The sequence below is a fragment of the Tympanuchus pallidicinctus genome, unplaced genomic scaffold, assembly GCF_026119805.1.
Source record: "Tympanuchus pallidicinctus isolate F22 unplaced genomic scaffold, pur_lepc_1.0 scaffold16, whole genome shotgun sequence".
In the NCBI taxonomy this organism is placed as follows: Eukaryota; Metazoa; Chordata; class Aves; order Galliformes; family Phasianidae; genus Tympanuchus; species Tympanuchus pallidicinctus.
In genome coordinates this window covers 18,802,547-18,821,343 of record NW_026294679.1, presented here as the reverse complement: position 1 = coordinate 18,821,343, position 18,797 = coordinate 18,802,547, and the positions used below count along the sequence as shown (strand labels likewise).

Genomic DNA, 18,797 nt, shown 5'->3' with positions numbered 1-18,797 from the left:
TACCTAACAAAGCAGAACCCTTCAGTATATAAAGGGGCACAGGCAGCCACAACAGCACAATCAGAAGCTCCTGTCCACCTCGGAAATGTTGCTCCTGGGAGCAGCAAGCGTTGTCCTCCTGATCTGTGTGGCTTGCCTGCTCTCCATCGTGCAATGGAGAATAAGGTCTGGAAAGGGGAAGATGCCTGAGGGACCAGCTCCCCTTCCCATCGTAGGGAACTTACTGCAGGTGAAACCAAAGGATTTAGCCAAAACTCTTGAGAAGGTAAGGACTCCCTTCTTTCCTCTCAGTTTCTGCTGAGGGTGAGGAATGTGTGGGCTGTGTGCATGGGGACGATATGTGGCTGTAAATTGCTGAATGGCAATGGGCAAGGAGCAGAAAAGCTCTTGGGGATCTCAGCTGCCCCCTCGCTGCTTCCGCCCTTGTTATGGGGCTGATGGCTCACTGATGTTTGTCTTGAGAGGACCAGGCCTCACTTAACACTGCAGGTCTGTGAGGCTGCCCAGCTTGCAGCACGAGGCAGCAGCAGCCTGATCACTTTTCAACCCCTCCTCTCTACCTGCTCCACAGCCACGCTCTCTCTTGCATTTTGACAGCTCTCTGAAAAATACGGGCCGGTCTTCTCAGTGCAACTGGGTTCAAGTCCAGTAGTGGTGCTGTCTGGATACGAGGTGGTGAAAGAAGCCTTGATTGATCGTGCGGATGAGTTTGCTGCCAGAGGACACATGCCAATGGCAGAGCGGACTAACAAAGGATTAGGTATGTTCACTGACTGAGCTTCCCTTGAGGAAAGGAGAAGCACTGAGGACAAGTAGGGCAGATGAGGGCTGGAGCAAATGATGCATGTATGAGGGCAGTCAGAGAGAAGAGGGTGGGTCCCACTGCAACAAGGGAAGGCAGGGCAGCCCTCAATCTCTGGCTTCCACCACGTGAAGTGTGTAAGAGAGACATGGAGCCAGACTGGGCTCATGTGTGCACAGCAAAGGGCAAGAAGCAACGGAGCCACGTTGCAGTAGGGGAAATTCTGTGTGGATGCAAGGGATCAGCTGTTCACAAGGAGGTTGGTTATGTCTTGGAGAAGGCCAAAAGCAGGCTGCTGGACTACAGCACCTCTGCAGGTTGCCTCCAAACCACAGTGCTACACAGTGCTGTGTCAGTGCTCCCCCAGAGACAGCACTCGCTCTCATTGCGAGCCTCCACTCATCACAGGTCCAGCACACCCAAGACAGGTCTTTCCCCTTTCTTCTTCCTCCGCAGGCATTATTTTCAGCAACAACGAGGGATGGATACAAGTTCGGCGGTTTGCTCTCACCACTCTGCGCAACTTTGGGATGGGGAAGAGGAGCATAGAAGAGAGGATCCAGGAGGAAGCTGAGCACTTGCTTGAAGAGATCACAAAAACAAACAGTACGATCTGCTTTTAATATCACCTACGTTTGCAAAAAAAGGAATGTGCCAAGGGAGCCCATGTTCTTAGCAGAAGGTGTGGAGTCTCCATTCTTGGAGATGCTCAAAAGACGTTGGTACGTGGTCCTGTGGCAGCGGCTCTAAGTGGCCCTGCTTGAGCAGTGGGCAAGGTGGCCTCTCAGATGACTCTGAACCATTCTGGTAGGTTAAGAACTGGCTTACTGGCAGAGAAAAGAGTCATCATTGGCAGTGCAGAATCCGGTTGGAGGTCTTTAACTAGCGGTGTTTCGCAGGGGTTGGTACTGGGTCCGCTCTTGTTCAACATCTTCATTGATGACCTTGATGAGGGGATTGTGGCCACCGTCAGCAAGTTTGGTGATGATACGACGCTGGGAGGATTGGCTGACACACCTGAAGGCTGTGCTGCCATTCAGTGAGACCTGGAGAGCAGGGCAGTAAGAAACCAGATGAGGTTTAACAAACTAAGTGTAGAGTCTTGCATCTAGGAGGAATAATTGCATGCACCGGTACAGGTTGGGGGATGAGCTGCTGGAGAGGAGCTCTGCAGAGAGGGACCTGGGCGTCCTGGTGGACGACAGGTTGGCCATGAGCCAGCGGTGTGCCCTTGTGGTCAAAAACCCAACAGCATTCTGGGGTGCATTAAAAAGAGGGTGGCCAGCAGGTCGAGGGAGACGATCCTCCCCCTCTACTCTGCCCTGGTAAGGCCTCATCTGGAGTACCGTGTCCAGTTCTGGGCTCCCAGTACAAAAAAGACAGGGATCTCTTGGAAAGAGTCCAGCGGAGGGCCACAAAGATCATCAGTCATGGAGCATCAAACCTATGAAGAAAGACTAAGTGAACTGGGTCTGTTCAGCCTTGAGAAAAGAAGACTGAGAGGGGACCCGATCCAGGTCTATAAATATCTAAGGTGTGGGGGGCAGAGTGGCGAGGCCAGACTGTTGTCAGCAGTGTGTGGAGACAGGACAAGGGGGAACAGACTGAAAGTGAAGCACTAGGAAGTTCTGCACAAATGTGAGCAAGAACATCTTTACGGTGAGGGTGATGGAGCACTGGAACAGGCTGCCTAGGGAGAGTGTGGAGTCTCCTTCTCTGGAGATATTCAAGACCTGCCTGGATGCATACTTGTGCAACCTGGCATGAGGAACCTGCTTTGGCAGGAGGGTTGGACTCTATGATCTCTGGAGGTCCCTTCCAACCTCTCCAATTCTGTGATTCTGTGAGTCTGTTAGGGCACCTTCCTTGTTAGGGCACATTTGATTCCCAAGCTGTTAAGCTGTTAACAATGCCAGGATCACATATAGTTCCTTTTGGAGAACCCCTCTGCTTCATTCCGAGACTGTGAAATTCCACTGTCCACTGCAGCTCATGTTACTCACAGTAGCCGTAGGTTTTATTTAATTATTTCATTACTTCTTTATAGATTGTAACTTTTCTGAACTCACAGGGATGCCCTTCGACCCAACGTTCAAGCTGAGCTGCGCTGTCTCCAATGTCATATGTTCCATCGTCTTTGGGAAACGATATGACTACAAAGACAAAAAGTTCCTGTCCCTGATGAGCCACATGAACCACGTATTTGAACTGACCAACTCTCACTGGGGACAGGTACATTCAGCAGATATTTCATAGTGGGGACATTTTGCCAGAGGAGCAGGAGGCCTTCCTCTCAGGAAAGTCTCATCTCATCCTTCACAGTAGGACCCATCAACACTCTGCTGCAGAAAAGGGAATACCTTCAAAACAAGAAGCACCTTTTCCACCCCACCACAGTGGGGTTGGAACTAGATGATCTTGAAGGCCCTTTGCATCCCAAACCGTTCAATAACACTATGAATTCATACTGTGACCAAGCAGGTCACAGTTGCTCTGTTGAAGTTGTGCACAGCCCCACAGCCCTTCTACTTGTCTCAGCTGAGGGAGTTGAGCCTGCCTGCTTTTGGCTAATCACAAAGACTAGGGCAATGGTCACACCAGGGACCTTCCTGTTTCTTTCCTTCCAGTTGTACCAGATGTTCTCCTACATCCTGGATTATTTGCCGGGCCCACACAACAAGATAATCATAGAAACTGATGCCATAAAAGCATTTGTTGCAGAGGAGGTGAAGCTGCATCAAGCCTCCCTGGATCCAAGTGCCCCTCAGGATTTCATCGACTGCTTCCTCAGCAAAATGCAGGAGGTAAGGAGACAGCACGCAGCCTCAGCTCATTCTCAAACATGCCTGTGCTGAATCACTTTCCTTCTCATAACCAACAATGACATTGCACTTACCCTTCCTGATTCTCAACCACTGCAACAGGTCTGTGCAGTGGAAATAATCAGATTGACTGTGCTCATAGCTGGTGGCCTGTAAACTCACCAGCTACTACCCAGGGGCACTCACAATCAGATCTTCCAGCTCTTGTACTGGAAAGCAAGTGGCACAAGAAGGGCAAGTAGGCAGCTATGTACCGTACAGCACTGAGCTGGAAAGATGCCTGCTATTGGTTCTGGCTTGCAGCTCTTTAATAGCATTGCAAGGTCCCAAATGGCTGCTGCACATTAGCAGAAAAATGCGACGGCTCTGGAAGGGCCACACTGCTCAGTTCAACCTGAGAAACAGCACAGTTTTATTTCTCTAGGAAAAAGACAATCCCAAATCACACTTCCACATCACAAACCTGATAACCTCAACCTTTGACTTGTTCATTGCTGGAACAGAGACAACAAGCACCACTGTACGATACGGACTTCTGCTTCTCCTCAAATATCCAAAGATACAAGGTACTGGTCTACAGTATTTTTTCCCTCTACAATTCCCCAGAGTCTGACAGATATCTCAGAGTATTTCCCTCTCCCAAACTTACTCTCTCATATTCTACATACACAGCCAAAGTCCTTGCATTGTCATACCCTAGGGTGGCTGGTAGAGATCTCCTGGCTTCACTAGCAAGAGCAGCAAATGCACCCGCAGGGACTTGATTGTGTCCACATCTTTATATCTCAGTACTCCAGTGTAACTAAGTTGTTATAAGGCATTCTTGGAATAGGCTGCAGAGAAGGTGCATTCCAGACAACACCTAAATCAACATAAATGTTCCCAACATCACTGATTTGCTACTGAACCCACAGGATTTGAGGACGGCTTAGGACGACCTGCTTGGGTGGGGTTTGCCTTATTCGCTCATCTTATTGGCTGTGCTTCTCACGACAGAGAAAGTTCAAGAAGAGATTGATCGGGTAGTAGGACGATCACGAAGACCTTGTGTGGCTGACCGGACCCAGATGCCCTACACAGATGCAGTGGTCCACGAAATCCAGCGCTTCATCACCCTCGTCCCTATGAGCCTCCCTCATGCAGTCACCAAAGATGTCCACTTCAGAGGCTACGTCATTCCCAAGGTTAGCAGGCACACTCCCTCCGGTTTGGCAACAGAGCAGCAGCACCACTGCTGTCAGGCTGTCAGATAGAGGCCAGGAGCAAGAAACGCTGGGGCCAGACCTTGTCCACATTCAGGCCTTCATAAAGGTTCTATCCTCACATCCCAGCGGTTTCGCTAGCTTCCATGCAATGCCTTGTTGCTGCTCCCTGGGCCCAGACTGGAACACTAGCTCTGTCCAACTCCTCTACTGCCTTGCTCTGTACACTGCCCAGTTAGGGGAAACACGCAACGCTCACAACAAAACATAGCTGTGTCACTTCACACAGGCACCAAGCTGACCGCAATCCACTAGAGCCTGGGCCACTGTGCTCACATTTCTTCATGTCTTCTGACACAATCGTACCACTAAGTCCAGCCGTAGCTTGGCAGGCAGCAGGATTAAGTGGCCCAATGCCGCTCCCCTTCATGTTCTGCTCTTCTCGTGTCACTGCAGGGCACCACCGTCTTTCCCCTCCTCAGTACCGCACTGTATGACAGCAAGGAGTTTCCAAACCCAACTGAGTTTAATCCTGGACATTTCTTGAACCAGAATGGCACCTTTAGGAAGAGCGAGTTCTTCATTCCCTTCTCAGCAGGTAAGGCACAGCCTTCCTCCCTCAGGAGCTGTGGTCCTCCTGCTCAGGTGACCACACATGCTCCCAGCCCAGTCCTGCCAGCGCTTCCTCAGGGCTCACTGCTCTCTGTTTAATTCCTCTCAGCTGATCTCTTCCCCAGCCACATTGGACACCTTGGTTAGGGCCTGACAGCTTTTCAAAACCCCCGCTGGCAGGTGCTGATGGAATGACACGCAGCAGACCCGTTCTCATTTTCTAAAGTACCTGTCACCTTCATACGCAACCATCAAAGCCAGCCTGAACCAACCTGTCTTTCCACGGCAGCTCCACTTTTCCCACGCTCCTCTTAAGTAGGCTATGGGCAGACACTTGCTGTCCAAAAGCCCCAACCCTCCGCTCTCAACCACCCTCTGCATCACCTCACTCTCCCATCCCCTCCGCGCCTCCTCCTGTGTTCAACACTTCTCCTGCTCCTGCTCTGCCATCACACACCCAGCCAAACTTCCACTCACCTCGCTGCTGCGGCTGCATCTAGTCAACGTGTGCTTTAGCTGCATACATAACACGTGGGCTTAGTACAAACACTGAGCCGCTCCACATCAGCTGCTCAGTGCTATTGGTTGTGTTTGCTTCCAGGGAAACGAATTTGCCCTGGAGAGGGCCTGGCACGCATGGAGATATTCTTACTCTTGACCGCCATCCTGCAGAACTTCACCGTGAAGCCTGTTGTCAGCCCTGACAAACTCAGCATCACCCCATCACTGAGTGGGACAGGAAATATTCCTCCCTACTACCAGCTCTGTGCTATCCCCCGCTGAGGGGCACAAAACCTCACTGCTGTGCTCCTCAGCCAGTCTGCTCCTTTACACATCCCCGACTCAAACCAGTAGCAGGAACTTTGCCCCACCAGCTCAAAGCCTCCGCAAGGACAGCCCACAGACAAAGTCTGTGGTACATCAAACACGTCCCAGAACGGCTCCTCCTCACACAGCGCAGAAGGTGATGTTGCACCCCACTGCAATGACACTTTGTGCATATGCTCCATGAGCACAGCAGACCCACTGAACAGCTGATTTGCTCACAGCTGTGACTCTGTGGCTATCCGTCACCCGCTTCTCTGGCCTTGTGTGTCCCAACAGCAGCAGCAGACTTTGCAGAGGGACCGAGTTACTATGCTGTATGTTTATGCTAATGACCCAATAAAGAACAATCTGTTCATGAGGACTTGAGCTGCTCCTTTCTTTGGGTTAGGACTGTGCCTGCAGACACTGCTCCACACAACACAGTAGGTCAGAGTGCACGTGGGCAGTGCTGTGCAGGCAAGACTGTCCTTCCCAGGGGGAGGCCCTGCCTGCTTCACCAGTGGACTCACTGCTGCTGCTGCCTGCAAGGACCCTTGCCAGTATGCTGCTCACAGGGGGTTGACAGAAAGCTGCAACATCCCTATTGGCGCACAGCACTCCTCCAAGTTCAGAGGCTGAATGTAGCAAGAGTTTCAATGCTGTTTCCACCTTTGGTCGGACCTCTGCCTGCTGTTGAGGTCCTCTCTTATTCACTAAGCATGTTATGGCCCAGCTTTTCCCTAGCAGAGAATGGAGGGGAATTGCTATCCCTGTGGGTAAGGACAGCAGCAGCAGTTTCTTTCTGCCTCCAGATTTCTTTCTCACTTACAGTCTTGTCTCCTCCTGTCAAATGAGAACCACGTTGCCTTATTGCCCTCCTAGGCACTACCGAGGGGCAAAAGCACCCGAGTTGTGTGAGCTCCTGTAAACACTCCGTTTGTCCTTCTCTTCCAGCTGTATCACTAAGAGGACTTACATGTTTTTTATTAAAACAGAGTAAGTTAAACATAGGAGGACAGTAAAGCCACCTCTCCCAGAGAATTTTCATACTCCCCAAATGAGGAGACTATCTCTGAGCCACTCAGAGACTGAACCTCAATCAGGTTCTTTCCCCTCACAATGTCTCTGTCCTACCCTCCAGAATTTCAAGTACACACAAATACTCTTGTTCTTGAAACACAGTTGTGGGACCCCTGGTGTCCTGAAAATGCTGTCTGTTATTTCTGGTCCAGCCATCACTTGGCACTTTTCTCTCAGCAAGAGGGAGGGTGATTTTCATAAATGGATTCTGTCATAGGTGGCTCTGTTCTGGGCTTCTTCACTTGTGGGGCCTTTGCTTGTGTTTGGATGCCTGTTCCGAAGCGTTTTCCTTGATCTTCATTTACATAGACATTTGTTGTCTCCTCCAGCACATTCAGGTATATATCCTAGAAGCAAAATATTATTTCTGTGATGGCTGTCATTGAGTATTCGGGCTGCAGAGAATGGAGAACACTAGAATTCCTGCCCATCTTTAGAACTGTTTGTCAGTATTTTGATGAAAATGTCACATCGGGTCACATTTCTAGTTTTCCCCTCTCCCTCCCACATTTGCCCAAGCAGGATGCAGCTCTTTCACTCATGTACTCTAAAACAATGGCAATCCATTACATGGCCCATTTCAGGGATTCCATCAGACAGACACATAGATAGAAATACTGGCAACATATGAGCTCTGGGATAGCAAGCTTACGGTGAGGTCTCCATTCCTACTGCTAAAGCCAGCACTGTGTTTAGTAACTCAGTAGCTATGTTAAGAGTCAGTCAAATGATGACTTACATTTGGAGGTCTGGGAGGGGATTTTTCATATTCATGTTCTTCTTGTACTTCACAACATTCACTTGTCTAAAGCAACGAACAAAATCAGTGACAAAGAACATCTATCTACAACTCACCCTTTACAAAGAGCTTTACAAAGAGCACAAAGCTGTGAGAAAATGTTATTAAACAATTTTTTAACTCAGAACACACTCTGTGTGTAAATAACCATAGAGGATAATAAACTAACATTTTAAGGTGCCTGTCAAAATGATTTTTCATTTGGGACAACCACATAGACCTTTTGATGCCAGCCCATGGGAATCACCTTTCAGAAGGGATCACTTAATGCCCAACAGTTGCTTTCACTATAACATTTCAAATTCTTATGATCATTTCATACAGGAGAAAAACCCTCACTTGCACATTTACAATCAGAAAAGCAGAACAAAACACAAAAAGATGTTAATGAACAGCAACTACAGGGAGGCCACTTCCTTTAGTACTTTTATAGGTTTCTTTCTGGAGTGAGAGCAGAATGAGCCACGCAAGAACTAGAGCTGGTTTAAAACTTCTATAAAGTAGCAGGGGAAGGAACAGACCATTTTAGGCAGAACTGTCAGTGTTTGGCTGCCACAGTGCTTCCTGACTTTTCTCCTTCTTGGGCATATGAATGCTTTTTCACCTCAGGGGAAAGAAGTATGGCGCTGCAGAAACTCTGACTCTATCCCATCACTGGGGACATAGGACATCCATACCCAACCCACAGTCTGGAACAGAAGAAAAGCTGACAAAACTAGTTACTATGAAACAACTTGCCAATGCTTTGGGAGCTAAGTAACATCATTTTGGAATCAGAGGATTCCTACTTGGGTGAGAAGAATCCACTGAAAAGCAGTGGCCATAGATTTTGTTTTCTGCTAGTTAACAGACCACCTGGAAGTGCTTCTTCTGAATTTTAACTTAAATTTCTCTTTGATCTTTATGATCCTTTAACTTCTAAGTAAAGCAGTGAGAGCTTGAGTGCCTAGGAGTGCAGTCCTGAACTTTCCAAGAGCTATAGAGAGGACTGAATCAGCCTTCTGACATAGAGGATTAGGCTGGGAAGTGGCAAGACATTCTGGTGAAGGAAGGTATTTACCCATTTCCATCTGAAGTTTGACCTCTGGAGAACACAGACCACTGCCAACATGACTGCAAGAACCAATGTCAGGAAGCTGGGTATCCCTGCAGCTACTCCAACCACCCAAAGTTTATACTAATTCACAAAGAAAGAGAGTCAGGTCAAACACATGCAGTGTGATCCTTTAATTCTGTGCTTAGTAGCTGAGTGCGTGCCTTAGCATGCAAAAAGAATAGCCAACATGATGAACCTACAGTTCTGGGCCACAACAGTGCCATCTAGCCCAGCTATACTATACACTGGGATAGAAAGGAGATGCAGAAGTTTGATTTGCATCCAGATGTGGAGAAGAAATGTGGACTTGTTGGACCATGTCCAAAGGAGGGCCACAAAAATGATTCAAGGGATAGAACACCTCCCTACGAGGACAGGCTGAGAGAACTGGGGCTGTTCAGCCTAGAGAAGAGGTGGCTCCGGGGAGACCCGGTAGTGGCTTTTCAGTATGTAAACAGGGGCTGTATGAAGGAAGGAGACAGTCTCTTTAGCAAGGTGTGCTGTGATAAAACAAGGGGAAATGGTTTCAAACTAAAGGAGGGGAGATTTAGAATGGATATAAGGAAAAAAAATGCTTTTTTTTTTTTTTTTTTACAACAAAAGTGGTGAAGCACTGGAACAGACTGTCCAGAGAGGAGGCAGATGTCCTTTCCCTGGAGGCATTCAAGATCAGACTTGACAGGGCTCTGGCCAACCTGATTGAGCTGTTCATTGTAGGGGTGTTGGACTAGATGATCCTTAAAGGTTCCTTCCAACTCAAAAGATTCTACGATTTTAGAGGGGAAATACTCCATAAGCAATCAGTCAAATTAAATAATGAAACAAACTCTTACCCCATAAGAACAATCTGTCTCAACAGGTGTGCTTGCTGTTGCAGTTGGAGAGATCTAGAAATAAGACAATTATAGAAATTTACAAAAAATTACTTTATATAGAGCAAGCACAGATAGAGACTAATCAGTTGCAAGACTTCAACAGCAGCATTTGGTAGATTACACTTGGAGAACCCAGCCAGACCCTGAGGTCTTGGCCCGCACTTGCCAGTCCTAAGCAAGAACCCAGCCAACGGTGGCTCTGACTGAATGGAAAGAATGTATATTCTTCCTCAAAAAGAAGTTTGAGACTGGAAAAAATACATGCAAGAGATAAGCACTAATACATGCCATAGAAGATTGGATTCAGAAGAGAAAGAAGCAAAAAGGGGAGCAAGAAGACCCCAGAAATGATGTGATTTTGCAAATCTGCTCTTCATTTTCACTGCAGCATCTACCTGCATGCCCCTACCTGGAGCATCCATCACTGGAAAGCACTGCACACCCTGTCTGGGCTTGCAGAAGCAAGGCATGCACAGAAGGACACTGAAACCTGTGCGTACCCCATATCAAAACTCTCCAGCTTTTTCTAGCCTTTGCAAAAACATCACACCTGGTTACAAGTGACAAGGCAGTTGAAGCTGGGAGATAGAAGGCCTATCACATAGTGATGATGGCAGATGCATTGCTTGTTATCCCTTCACCCAGGCTAACCCACTACCCGCAGCTGACAGTTTATGCAGTAAAATGCTGGGAAGAAGCAAAGCCAGGTAGGTTCTGTGCATCAGAATACAGACAGTACAAGCAGGAAGGTCAGTTTGTAAAGTCCAGATCTTTGCACATCCACAAGTTTTTGTGGGAAGAGAGACAAAATACTTGCCTTTTAAAAAAGATTTACCACTGATGTGCCTTTTCATTCAGTGGCAAGACAAATAAAATAGCATGTTAGCAGCAATAGAACAGCATGTCAGATAAGATTCCAATCATCCACTATCCGTTAAGAGCACCTCCTCCTTTTCAGAATTATATTCCCTCTTTCTGAGGTATATCGTGGTGCCAAGGAGGCAGTTGATCTTCATCCTACACAGTATACTTACTGAATTTACAGTTGTGTTGTAAAAGGGCATGAAAGATCTTGTCACATCCTGCAGAGAAATTAGAAAAGAAGAAGAATAAAAACAATATCACACTTTCTGCAATTTGTAGGTGCCCTATGCAGGTGTGGGAATGGAGAGGGATATTTCTGCAGTGTCTGGAAGTGATGGCACGGGAATATACCAACATGATTTGAACAGGAAACATGACAGTTATTCAAGAGGGAAAGAAAAAAAAAAAAGAAAAAAAAGCATACAAGGCTATTTAAAAGTGCAGTACAAGAAAACATAAACTGGTTTGCTTGAATTACTTACACTATACAGAGCCTTATCATGCAATAGGTTTACTCTGCCAACTCCCTACTAAGAGGGCAAAACTTTTTTATTACCACTATGGCTGAGGGACAAACAAAGCCGAAGTACAGGGTAATTTGTAAGATAGCAAAGACTTGCACCTGCAGCCTTTGAGCTGCAAACTAATCACATGTTTCTGCTCTTGTTGATTCAAGGACGGCTGAAAAGATAGAAAGATATTAACCTTTTCCTGGCTAATTTGTTTCTACGCACAGGAGGAAAGCTGCCTGCCTGTCTGGGATGCAAATCAGCATTCTGGAAGGCTTAAAGAAAGTTAAGAACTACTTTTCTTTCTGGTGTAGCCATGCTGCTAGAACTAGTACTGAGTCCGTTACACAGTGAGCACCGCAGCAACTGCAGATGACTGGAGGGATTTGTGCTAGTGGCAGTGTTGGGAAGGGAAGCTCAGTTTGGAGGGCAGAGATGAGGACAAGCAGCACAGGAGTCTCTCCTCTAATCCAGGAGTAAGTAGCATGTCCATGTGCAGCAGCTCTGCTGAACCCAGCCAGAGCCATAAAAACATTGGAATTAAATAAAAATTGAGTGAAAAAGCAAAGCTGCTGGGGTCTCTTTGAACTGGTGTGAAAGGTGACAGAAGGCTGAAAGGAAGTGTCACTGTGCTTCCCCAGAAAGCTAGTATAATGAGCCAGCACAAATCTGGCTTTTTCTGACTGCAGAAAGTTCTTCTGCCATGCCTTGAATAGGGCCTGGTTATTTCAGGTCAGGGAAGTTAATGCAGTGAAAGTACGCAGGAAGTCTGGATACTGCAGGTTATGGAGAAGGAAGGCTGGGAGCACAAGCAGGTTATGAGAGGATTCACACTTCAATCTTAGCTCAGTCTATGTCCTGTGGTCTGGGAGTAGGACACTTCGCTGGATATGATGGATCATACTACTTAATGAACAATCCAGAATTCATCCTCCCCTTCCTAACTGCAGTCAGAGGCTTGTTTGGAACTGTGGCCTTTGTAGGCAAGCTGTGGACATTGAACTGGAAGTGTAACCTTTGAACAACTTGGCTTAGGGACTGCATGCATAGTTAACAATCAGTCACCAAGTGAGAAGGATCTCTTTTCAGGCCCCTCAGAGACCCAGGTATGGCTACACCCATCTTGCCAGCTGGGAATGAAATTCTATAGAAGCATTCTTACTCAACTTTTCTATTGTGCATTCTTCAAACTTCCTCACTGAAACACACCTTTCTGCACAGCTGACCTGTTAATGTTTGAGCTTGGATATTCACACCTATCTCTTCTCTGAAGCTGTACATTTATTTCCTTCCTGGTAATGATATATACTTAATGGACTTTATATGTATTTCAGGACTGTGCATGGAGGTTAGATTAAAGTCTGAGCAGAAGAGGCCATGTAAATAATGCATTTATATACTCTCACCTTTCTGTGCTCTAGGTATTTGCGAAACTGTACGTGCAATTGACTGCTGACAAATTTATATTCCCAGCAAGAAACAGGTATGTCTGTAACTTGCAATAAAACAATCACTACCAATCAGGTTAAATAGAATTTTTTTTTCCTAGTTTATTTAATCATAGCTTTAGACCGGGAATGCATACTTAGCTTCTACCAGAAAACACACAGCTCTTATTTAAAGTAATAACCTGGTTCTACATTTACATTTTTAACTGGTAACTTATGCATTTGCGTTCTTCACTGAGCTTCTTTTATGTACAAAATGAAAGATTCAGGATATCTTACTGAGACTATCATATTTGGAATCTGAATTCTCTAATCAAGCAAACACAGGAAACTGCAGCAAGACACTGAGAACAAGGCTGTTTCTCTTAATGTGAACAATAGTTTAAAGCCACTGTCTCAAATCACTTGCAAAAATGGATAAATATGCAAATTGGTACAGTATCCATATCAGGAGAGACAAGGATGTCATTTACATGTAAATTACTATTGACATCCAATATATTTACTTCAGAATGGAAAGGACGCTTCCAGACCTCCTGACTGAAACTCCCTTCCAGCCCGCTCTGAAATTTTGATACCTAAAGTGAACATAATTTGGCACTGTGTTATCCTTATTTGCAGACACATCCCTGCTTTTGTTCATAGATTGTCCAGATTACTCAGTGTGATATTTACTGGGCTCTGAGCATCAGTGACCCTGACAGGAGTCAAGTACATTTCCTAGCATTAACTACAGTAGCTACTGTCTTTTTTAACAGATGCTTCCACCCTTTCAGCATCAATTCTCCAACATATGGAAAGAATTCCCTCCCAGTTGTTCCCATACTAGCTCAAACCGTGAATGCTTGCAGCCAGGGATTATGTCCTCTCCTGTATTTATACAAGCATCAGCTCTAGTGTGATCATTTCAGCAGATCCTGCAGGAACCCACTCCAAAGGACAGGAAATTTCCTCAAGAAAGGACCACTGATTGATTCCACTTTGCTCCAACTGCCTCAGAACCGGGTAATTTCTCCTGGACAGAAAAGCTGTAATAGACACTAAAATCCAAGCAGGTACCTAAAACTGTTGGTTGCACTACAAGTAAAGCAAAGACGACAAGAGTGCCAGCTGAGTTGGTTGGAGCAAGGAACTGGAGGGCTAAAAACTCCCAAGGAACATTACATAAAACACTCAAATACTCCGTCAGCCTCACCTCTCTGACCTCTCCCCCAGGTTCCATCGAAATATGACTCTACTGAGACAGGATGGCTCCACTCACCATTTTGCTCTCCTCCACCAGAAATCCCTCCACACATTAACAGCTGACTGTCCGACTCCAGGCTCAGCGTTCTGTTTACAATGAGATTCTCTTCCTGCTGAAAAAAATAACAAAACCAAAACACAAGAAGTTGGAGACCTGTAAAGAGGAAGAAGATGAGGGCATTTCTGTCAGGGTGAGTCAGACAGTCTGACTGGATCCCAGCACACCTGATAAAGCAGCTCCTCTGTCAGAGGCAGAATGGCTGGCACGTGGCTATAGGGCACTGAGGACTACAGCTCTTTTTTTCTAATCTGCCTCATGGCTTAAAAAAACCGAAAAAAACAACCCACCAAACAACAACAAAACTGTTTATGGCTGTGAGGGTGTAGCAGCTTGAGGGGAATTCTGCTTTTGTTTTCTAAGGTTAACAACTTGTATGCTAGAGAAGAATTATGGGAAATGCCAGAACAAAGTGGAGGATTCCTGCTGGCTTGTTTCATGCCTGATACTGAGATCAATAGGCCTGTGTGCTCCTAAGCATCTTTCTTTGTCTTGACTGGTGTACCACTGAATACTCATGCTTATAAAGGATGAAGAATCTGCTAGCAGACAATAGATATCCCCTTCAGCATCTCACAGATGGTGACCGGATGGTCTTCGGGCACTTTCTAGAAAATTAAATCCTGATTCTAAAAATAAGAAACTGGCCACATCACATAGCACTGGTGGCTGGCAAATCTGAAAGAGAAATTAAGGGAAAGTTCTACTTGAAGAGAAAGAAATATATAAGCCTGTGAAAGATCAAGAAACACTTTCAGCATCCAGATAGATCATGAAAACGGTGATAGCATATATTGCTGCAGCTGCACACATCAGTGTTTCTCAGACAGCTGTCACATTAGTTTATATTCCACCTTCTATATCACCTCCTATTTCCCACTGGTTTCTACTTTGGTTGCATTGCTTTGGACCATATTCTCAGCATGACTGGATGCTCACTGGCCCTCATTTTGGAAATCATGTCCATCAGTGACCTGACTGACAGCACCCTGGCACATTCCAGAATCAAACTTTGCAGTCATATCCTGGTGCAGGAGGCTGTGTGAAGACACTTATTCTTTGTCTCCGTTGTTGCTCTGCCTTTAGGTGCAGCATAGAGGAAATTCAGACACCATGAAGTTTTGAGTGGCTGCATCACACACCACAGGAAACGTTCAGGGGACATAAATGACATAAATGAATAGTGGACGGATAGGGAAAAACACAGAAATGATCCTTAGCAAGCAGAATATGTATCAGGCAGAGGACAGAAAAAGGAAGAAAAACATTTTTAATGCTGCCTGTGTACTGAACATTTTGCTGCTACAGTGGGAGTACAGATCACAAGGCTGCAGTGAAGATGTGTTAAGAAATTTCTTTTCCTTGAGGAACTGGTGGATGCATGTATACAATAGAATGTGCAACTGAATCCAGTCTTTAATAAAAGCAGAGACTCATTTTGGTCTCTAGACTAATTAGGTACATTTTGATTGCCCCCACACCCTCCTCTCCTCCCCACCTATAATATTAATTTTGTTAGTGAAATGTAAAACCACACAAAGACTGGAATATGTGTACACACCTTGGAGGATCTCACATTTTTTTCTTTTTCACTTAAGAAACTTATAGACAGTTAGAATTATTGACTGTTACCACCCAGTCAGTACAGCAGAAATATTCTACACAAATCATCAGTTGAAATGTACAGTACAACAGTTGTGAGTACACTGTCACAAAAGACACCTGCTTGAATGCTAACAAATGCAGTAGATCCATCAAACCACATTGCAAGCATCTGCAACAAACCAGAACACCAAATACAAAGTCTGAGGAACATAAGAAATTATCAAAACATAGAGCACAGATGTGGAAGTACACAGGAAGCTTCTCTCCTATTAGAGAGCTAGGAAATCTGAACTGCTGCTTGCCACCTATTACTTTCCTTCTGCTTCACAGGGATCAGTGTCAAGCTTTTATTTCCAGATCCGAGTCACTGCAATTTTGCTTGAATGGGATCAAGAAAGAGAAGGAAAAAAGCTAACAGACCACAGCTAACAGACCTCACTTCCTCAGACCTGCATGGTCAAACAGCTTGAATTTAAAGGCCTTGCCTGTAAAAAGGCCTCAAAAATTAGAAAGAAAAAACAGAGCTAGAAAAACAAACAGAAATAACATGTTTTTATACAGCCTGCAATAAAGCTATAGTCCATGGCACAGTATTGTTCACATGACATTTAAGGCTTTGACTACTGTTTTTTTACATGCACATTTTATATACATATAATATTGTTTATAAATTATTTTATTTTTCTTGTTCTAAGCAAGAAAATATTTTCATGCATTTGCTTCTCCCAGTATTCACAATACTTGGACCATATTCTGGTTGAGGACTTTTGGAGAAGGCTGGGTCTATTTATTATGTGTCTGGAAACGGCCTCATCTCCAGAAAAGTCATTTGTGCCTGACAGTGTTGCTGACCCCACGTTTCTCCACAGTCATGCACTCAACGGGCAGGTGTCACCCCAGAGCCTGACAGTACACTGGTTATGTAAACACAGTAACCCTTGGATTACAAATACTTTATTAAAGCTAATGTACCTCATCTTTTAGCTCATTACTGCCCATGAGTGCCATAATGAAATAGATCTAGTTCTGAATGATTTTTTTCTTCTTTTATTCCCCTCCCTTACCAGTAGCTCAATTACAGTACTTCTCCCACAAGGCGCAGTTTTCCCTACTTTCTCTCAAATAAGTGCCAAGCTATCTGTTAATTCTGCAATGGTTCAGTAGCTTCCATGTGCATAAATAACTGCAACGCAGAGCAGGTCTCAGCCTTGTAGCTCAAGGTGCTTAAGTCAACATCTCATATGCACAGCAGGGTTATAGAACTGCTATGAAGCTAATAGACTGCATGGTGGGCTGGCAAAGAATGAAGCAACGCAAACCAGCAGAACTTTCCCATTCCTTGTCCTGTGCCTGGAGCATGCATCTGTTTGACAGATTCCCAGAGCTCACCAGAGCTGACCTGTAGCACAGTTTCTGTTCTTTGTCTCAGGAACAACCACAACAATATGCTAAGGTATTCTGACCATCTCTGACTCGATGTGTTCTTCTGTGAGATGCTCCAGCTAGCTGATGCTGTAAGAGCACCCCTTGGTAGCTGTGGGGAGTTCTGGGGAGAGCTTCATAAACAGTTATGAAAATGAAAGGCTCACAAAGATGTGGTACTCAGGAGCAACGGAAACTTGGAAAGGAAGAAGCATAAAATGACTGAGAAAGCAAACATGGGTCGAGTTAGGAGAGACTTCTTGTTAAAGATGAAGCCTGGACTGCTGCTATAGCCCTCTGAGCTGCCTTGCCTGGCAGTGTAACTGGAGCAGACTGTAAGTGTTCCACCTGCAAAGTTCTGCCACCATTACACATTCATGCTCTGCCTCCTATAAAAAAACACATCCCTGTCAGACACAAGCTTTCCCTTGGCCACTGTGTCAAAGTACTTCCACTCAGTGTGCAGTGGGACAATTACTGCAGACAGGCACTGACCACTGCTTGTTCACTGTGGTCAGCTAACCAAGGAGATCATCCCCATGCCCCCAGCTACTTCTCAAATCACAAAAACTAGGACACTAAATAGGTGGGACAGAAGGAGTCATGGAATCTGGAGTCTCAGCTGCGTAGTTGTTCTCATATTGCACTGAGTAACTTGGGCTGCAGAGGAGAATAGACAGTCCACAACGTCCTCTGAGAAAACCCTACTGAGTGGCTGCCCACATCATATGCCTTAGAAAATGTATTCAGACAGCTTGTACAGGATGCTTAGGAAATATAATCTAGAGACAGGGTATTCAATAGACTAAGACCTTCCTCAGTTTAAGCTCAGTCTTCATTCAGCCCTATGGGAAGCTATGCAAAACACAACATTTATGCCCTTGACAGGTATGATTAGAAGACAATTTTTGGTCCTAGGTATGTTAACAAGAGAGAGTCACACTAATAATTTCAGAGGCAAACCCTTGTGACAGGATTTAGTTTTAGTTACAGAAAATACTGTACACTGCTTTTGGTCAGATGCACAGAGGCTTAAAAAAGTCAAAAATCACAGCTAAACATCTCGATCTTCAGGTAAGGAACGTCTGCGAGGAGCAGTCAGATTACTTTCTCATATGCAACGCATCCTGAAATTTGGTACTTATGTATTGGGCGTGAAACCCTTTCTTGTTAATGGTGTCGTCTGTGTGGAATCGAATCATGATGGAATCTCCTGCAGAGTAGATTTCTTCCAGAGGCTGCAGAAAAGGAAAGAACATAACACAGTGGTCAAGTCCGCATGCTAAGTAATCATCCACGCTGTGGTGCCAGAGTTTAAGCTCACAATGAATAGGCTAGGAAACACGAATACTCAGTGCTCAGTACCACCTGCCCTGACTTTCTGAGCATATTCGTCTTGCTCTTTGCATGCTTGCCTTTCATATTTGAAGACTGATACCAGTCCACTCTACAATTCCAGTTCTTCCAGTTGTTTTTGATTGGTCACGGGACTCCCTGGATATTCTTGTTCCAGTCCTCTGGGTACATTCTGATTTGTGCTAATTTTTTTAG

At 45.5% G+C, this 18,797-nt stretch overlaps 2 protein-coding genes and 1 long non-coding RNA gene across 16 annotated transcripts in view; 2 read left to right on the top strand and 1 right to left on the bottom strand.

Annotated features, from left to right (window-relative positions):
* Window positions 1–18,797, bottom strand: part of TLL2 (tolloid like 2) — a 128,049-nt gene that overhangs the window by 26,521 nt on the left and 82,731 nt on the right. For 7 of the 13 annotated variants that reach the window (XM_052676971.1, XM_052676957.1, XM_052676965.1 and 4 more), the window contains 5 exons: window positions 14,178–18,484; window positions 11,130–11,177; window positions 10,054–10,107; window positions 8,065–8,130; window positions 7,203–7,672 (listed from right to left, as the gene is read on the bottom strand). In XM_052676971.1, the coding sequence (XP_052532931.1) occupies window positions 18,350–18,484 (135 nt within the window). In that variant the 3' untranslated portion in view covers window positions 7,203–7,672; window positions 8,065–8,130; window positions 10,054–10,107; window positions 11,130–11,177; window positions 14,178–18,349. Of the gene's footprint in view, window positions 1–7,202; window positions 7,673–8,064; window positions 8,131–9,184; window positions 9,302–10,053; window positions 10,108–11,129; window positions 11,178–14,177; window positions 18,485–18,797 lie in introns of those variants that run through there. The other 6 variants (XM_052676958.1, XM_052676966.1, XM_052676959.1 and 3 more) reach the window with 6 other exon arrangements.
* Window positions 30–6,627, top strand: LOC128077572 (cytochrome P450 2C9-like). Of its 2 annotated transcripts, none has more exons than XM_052676998.1 (9): window positions 30–265; window positions 598–760; window positions 1,259–1,408; window positions 2,874–3,034; window positions 3,430–3,606; window positions 4,049–4,190; window positions 4,621–4,808; window positions 5,283–5,424; window positions 6,040–6,627. In XM_052676998.1, the coding sequence occupies exons 1-9, from the start codon at window positions 86–88 to the stop codon at window positions 6,219–6,221; spliced, it is 1,485 nt and encodes a 494-aa protein (XP_052532958.1). In that variant the 5' UTR covers window positions 30–85; the 3' UTR covers window positions 6,222–6,627. The 2 variants fall into 2 exon arrangements, with proteins under 2 accessions (XP_052532958.1, XP_052532957.1); XM_052676997.1 differs by having other exon boundaries at window positions 2,850–3,034.
* LOC128077578 (uncharacterized) lies at window positions 11,699–15,673 on the top strand. The gene is made up of 3 exons (XR_008205064.1): window positions 11,699–11,944; window positions 12,890–12,951; window positions 13,675–15,673. It is a non-coding gene; the product is annotated as an uncharacterized LOC128077578 (long non-coding RNA).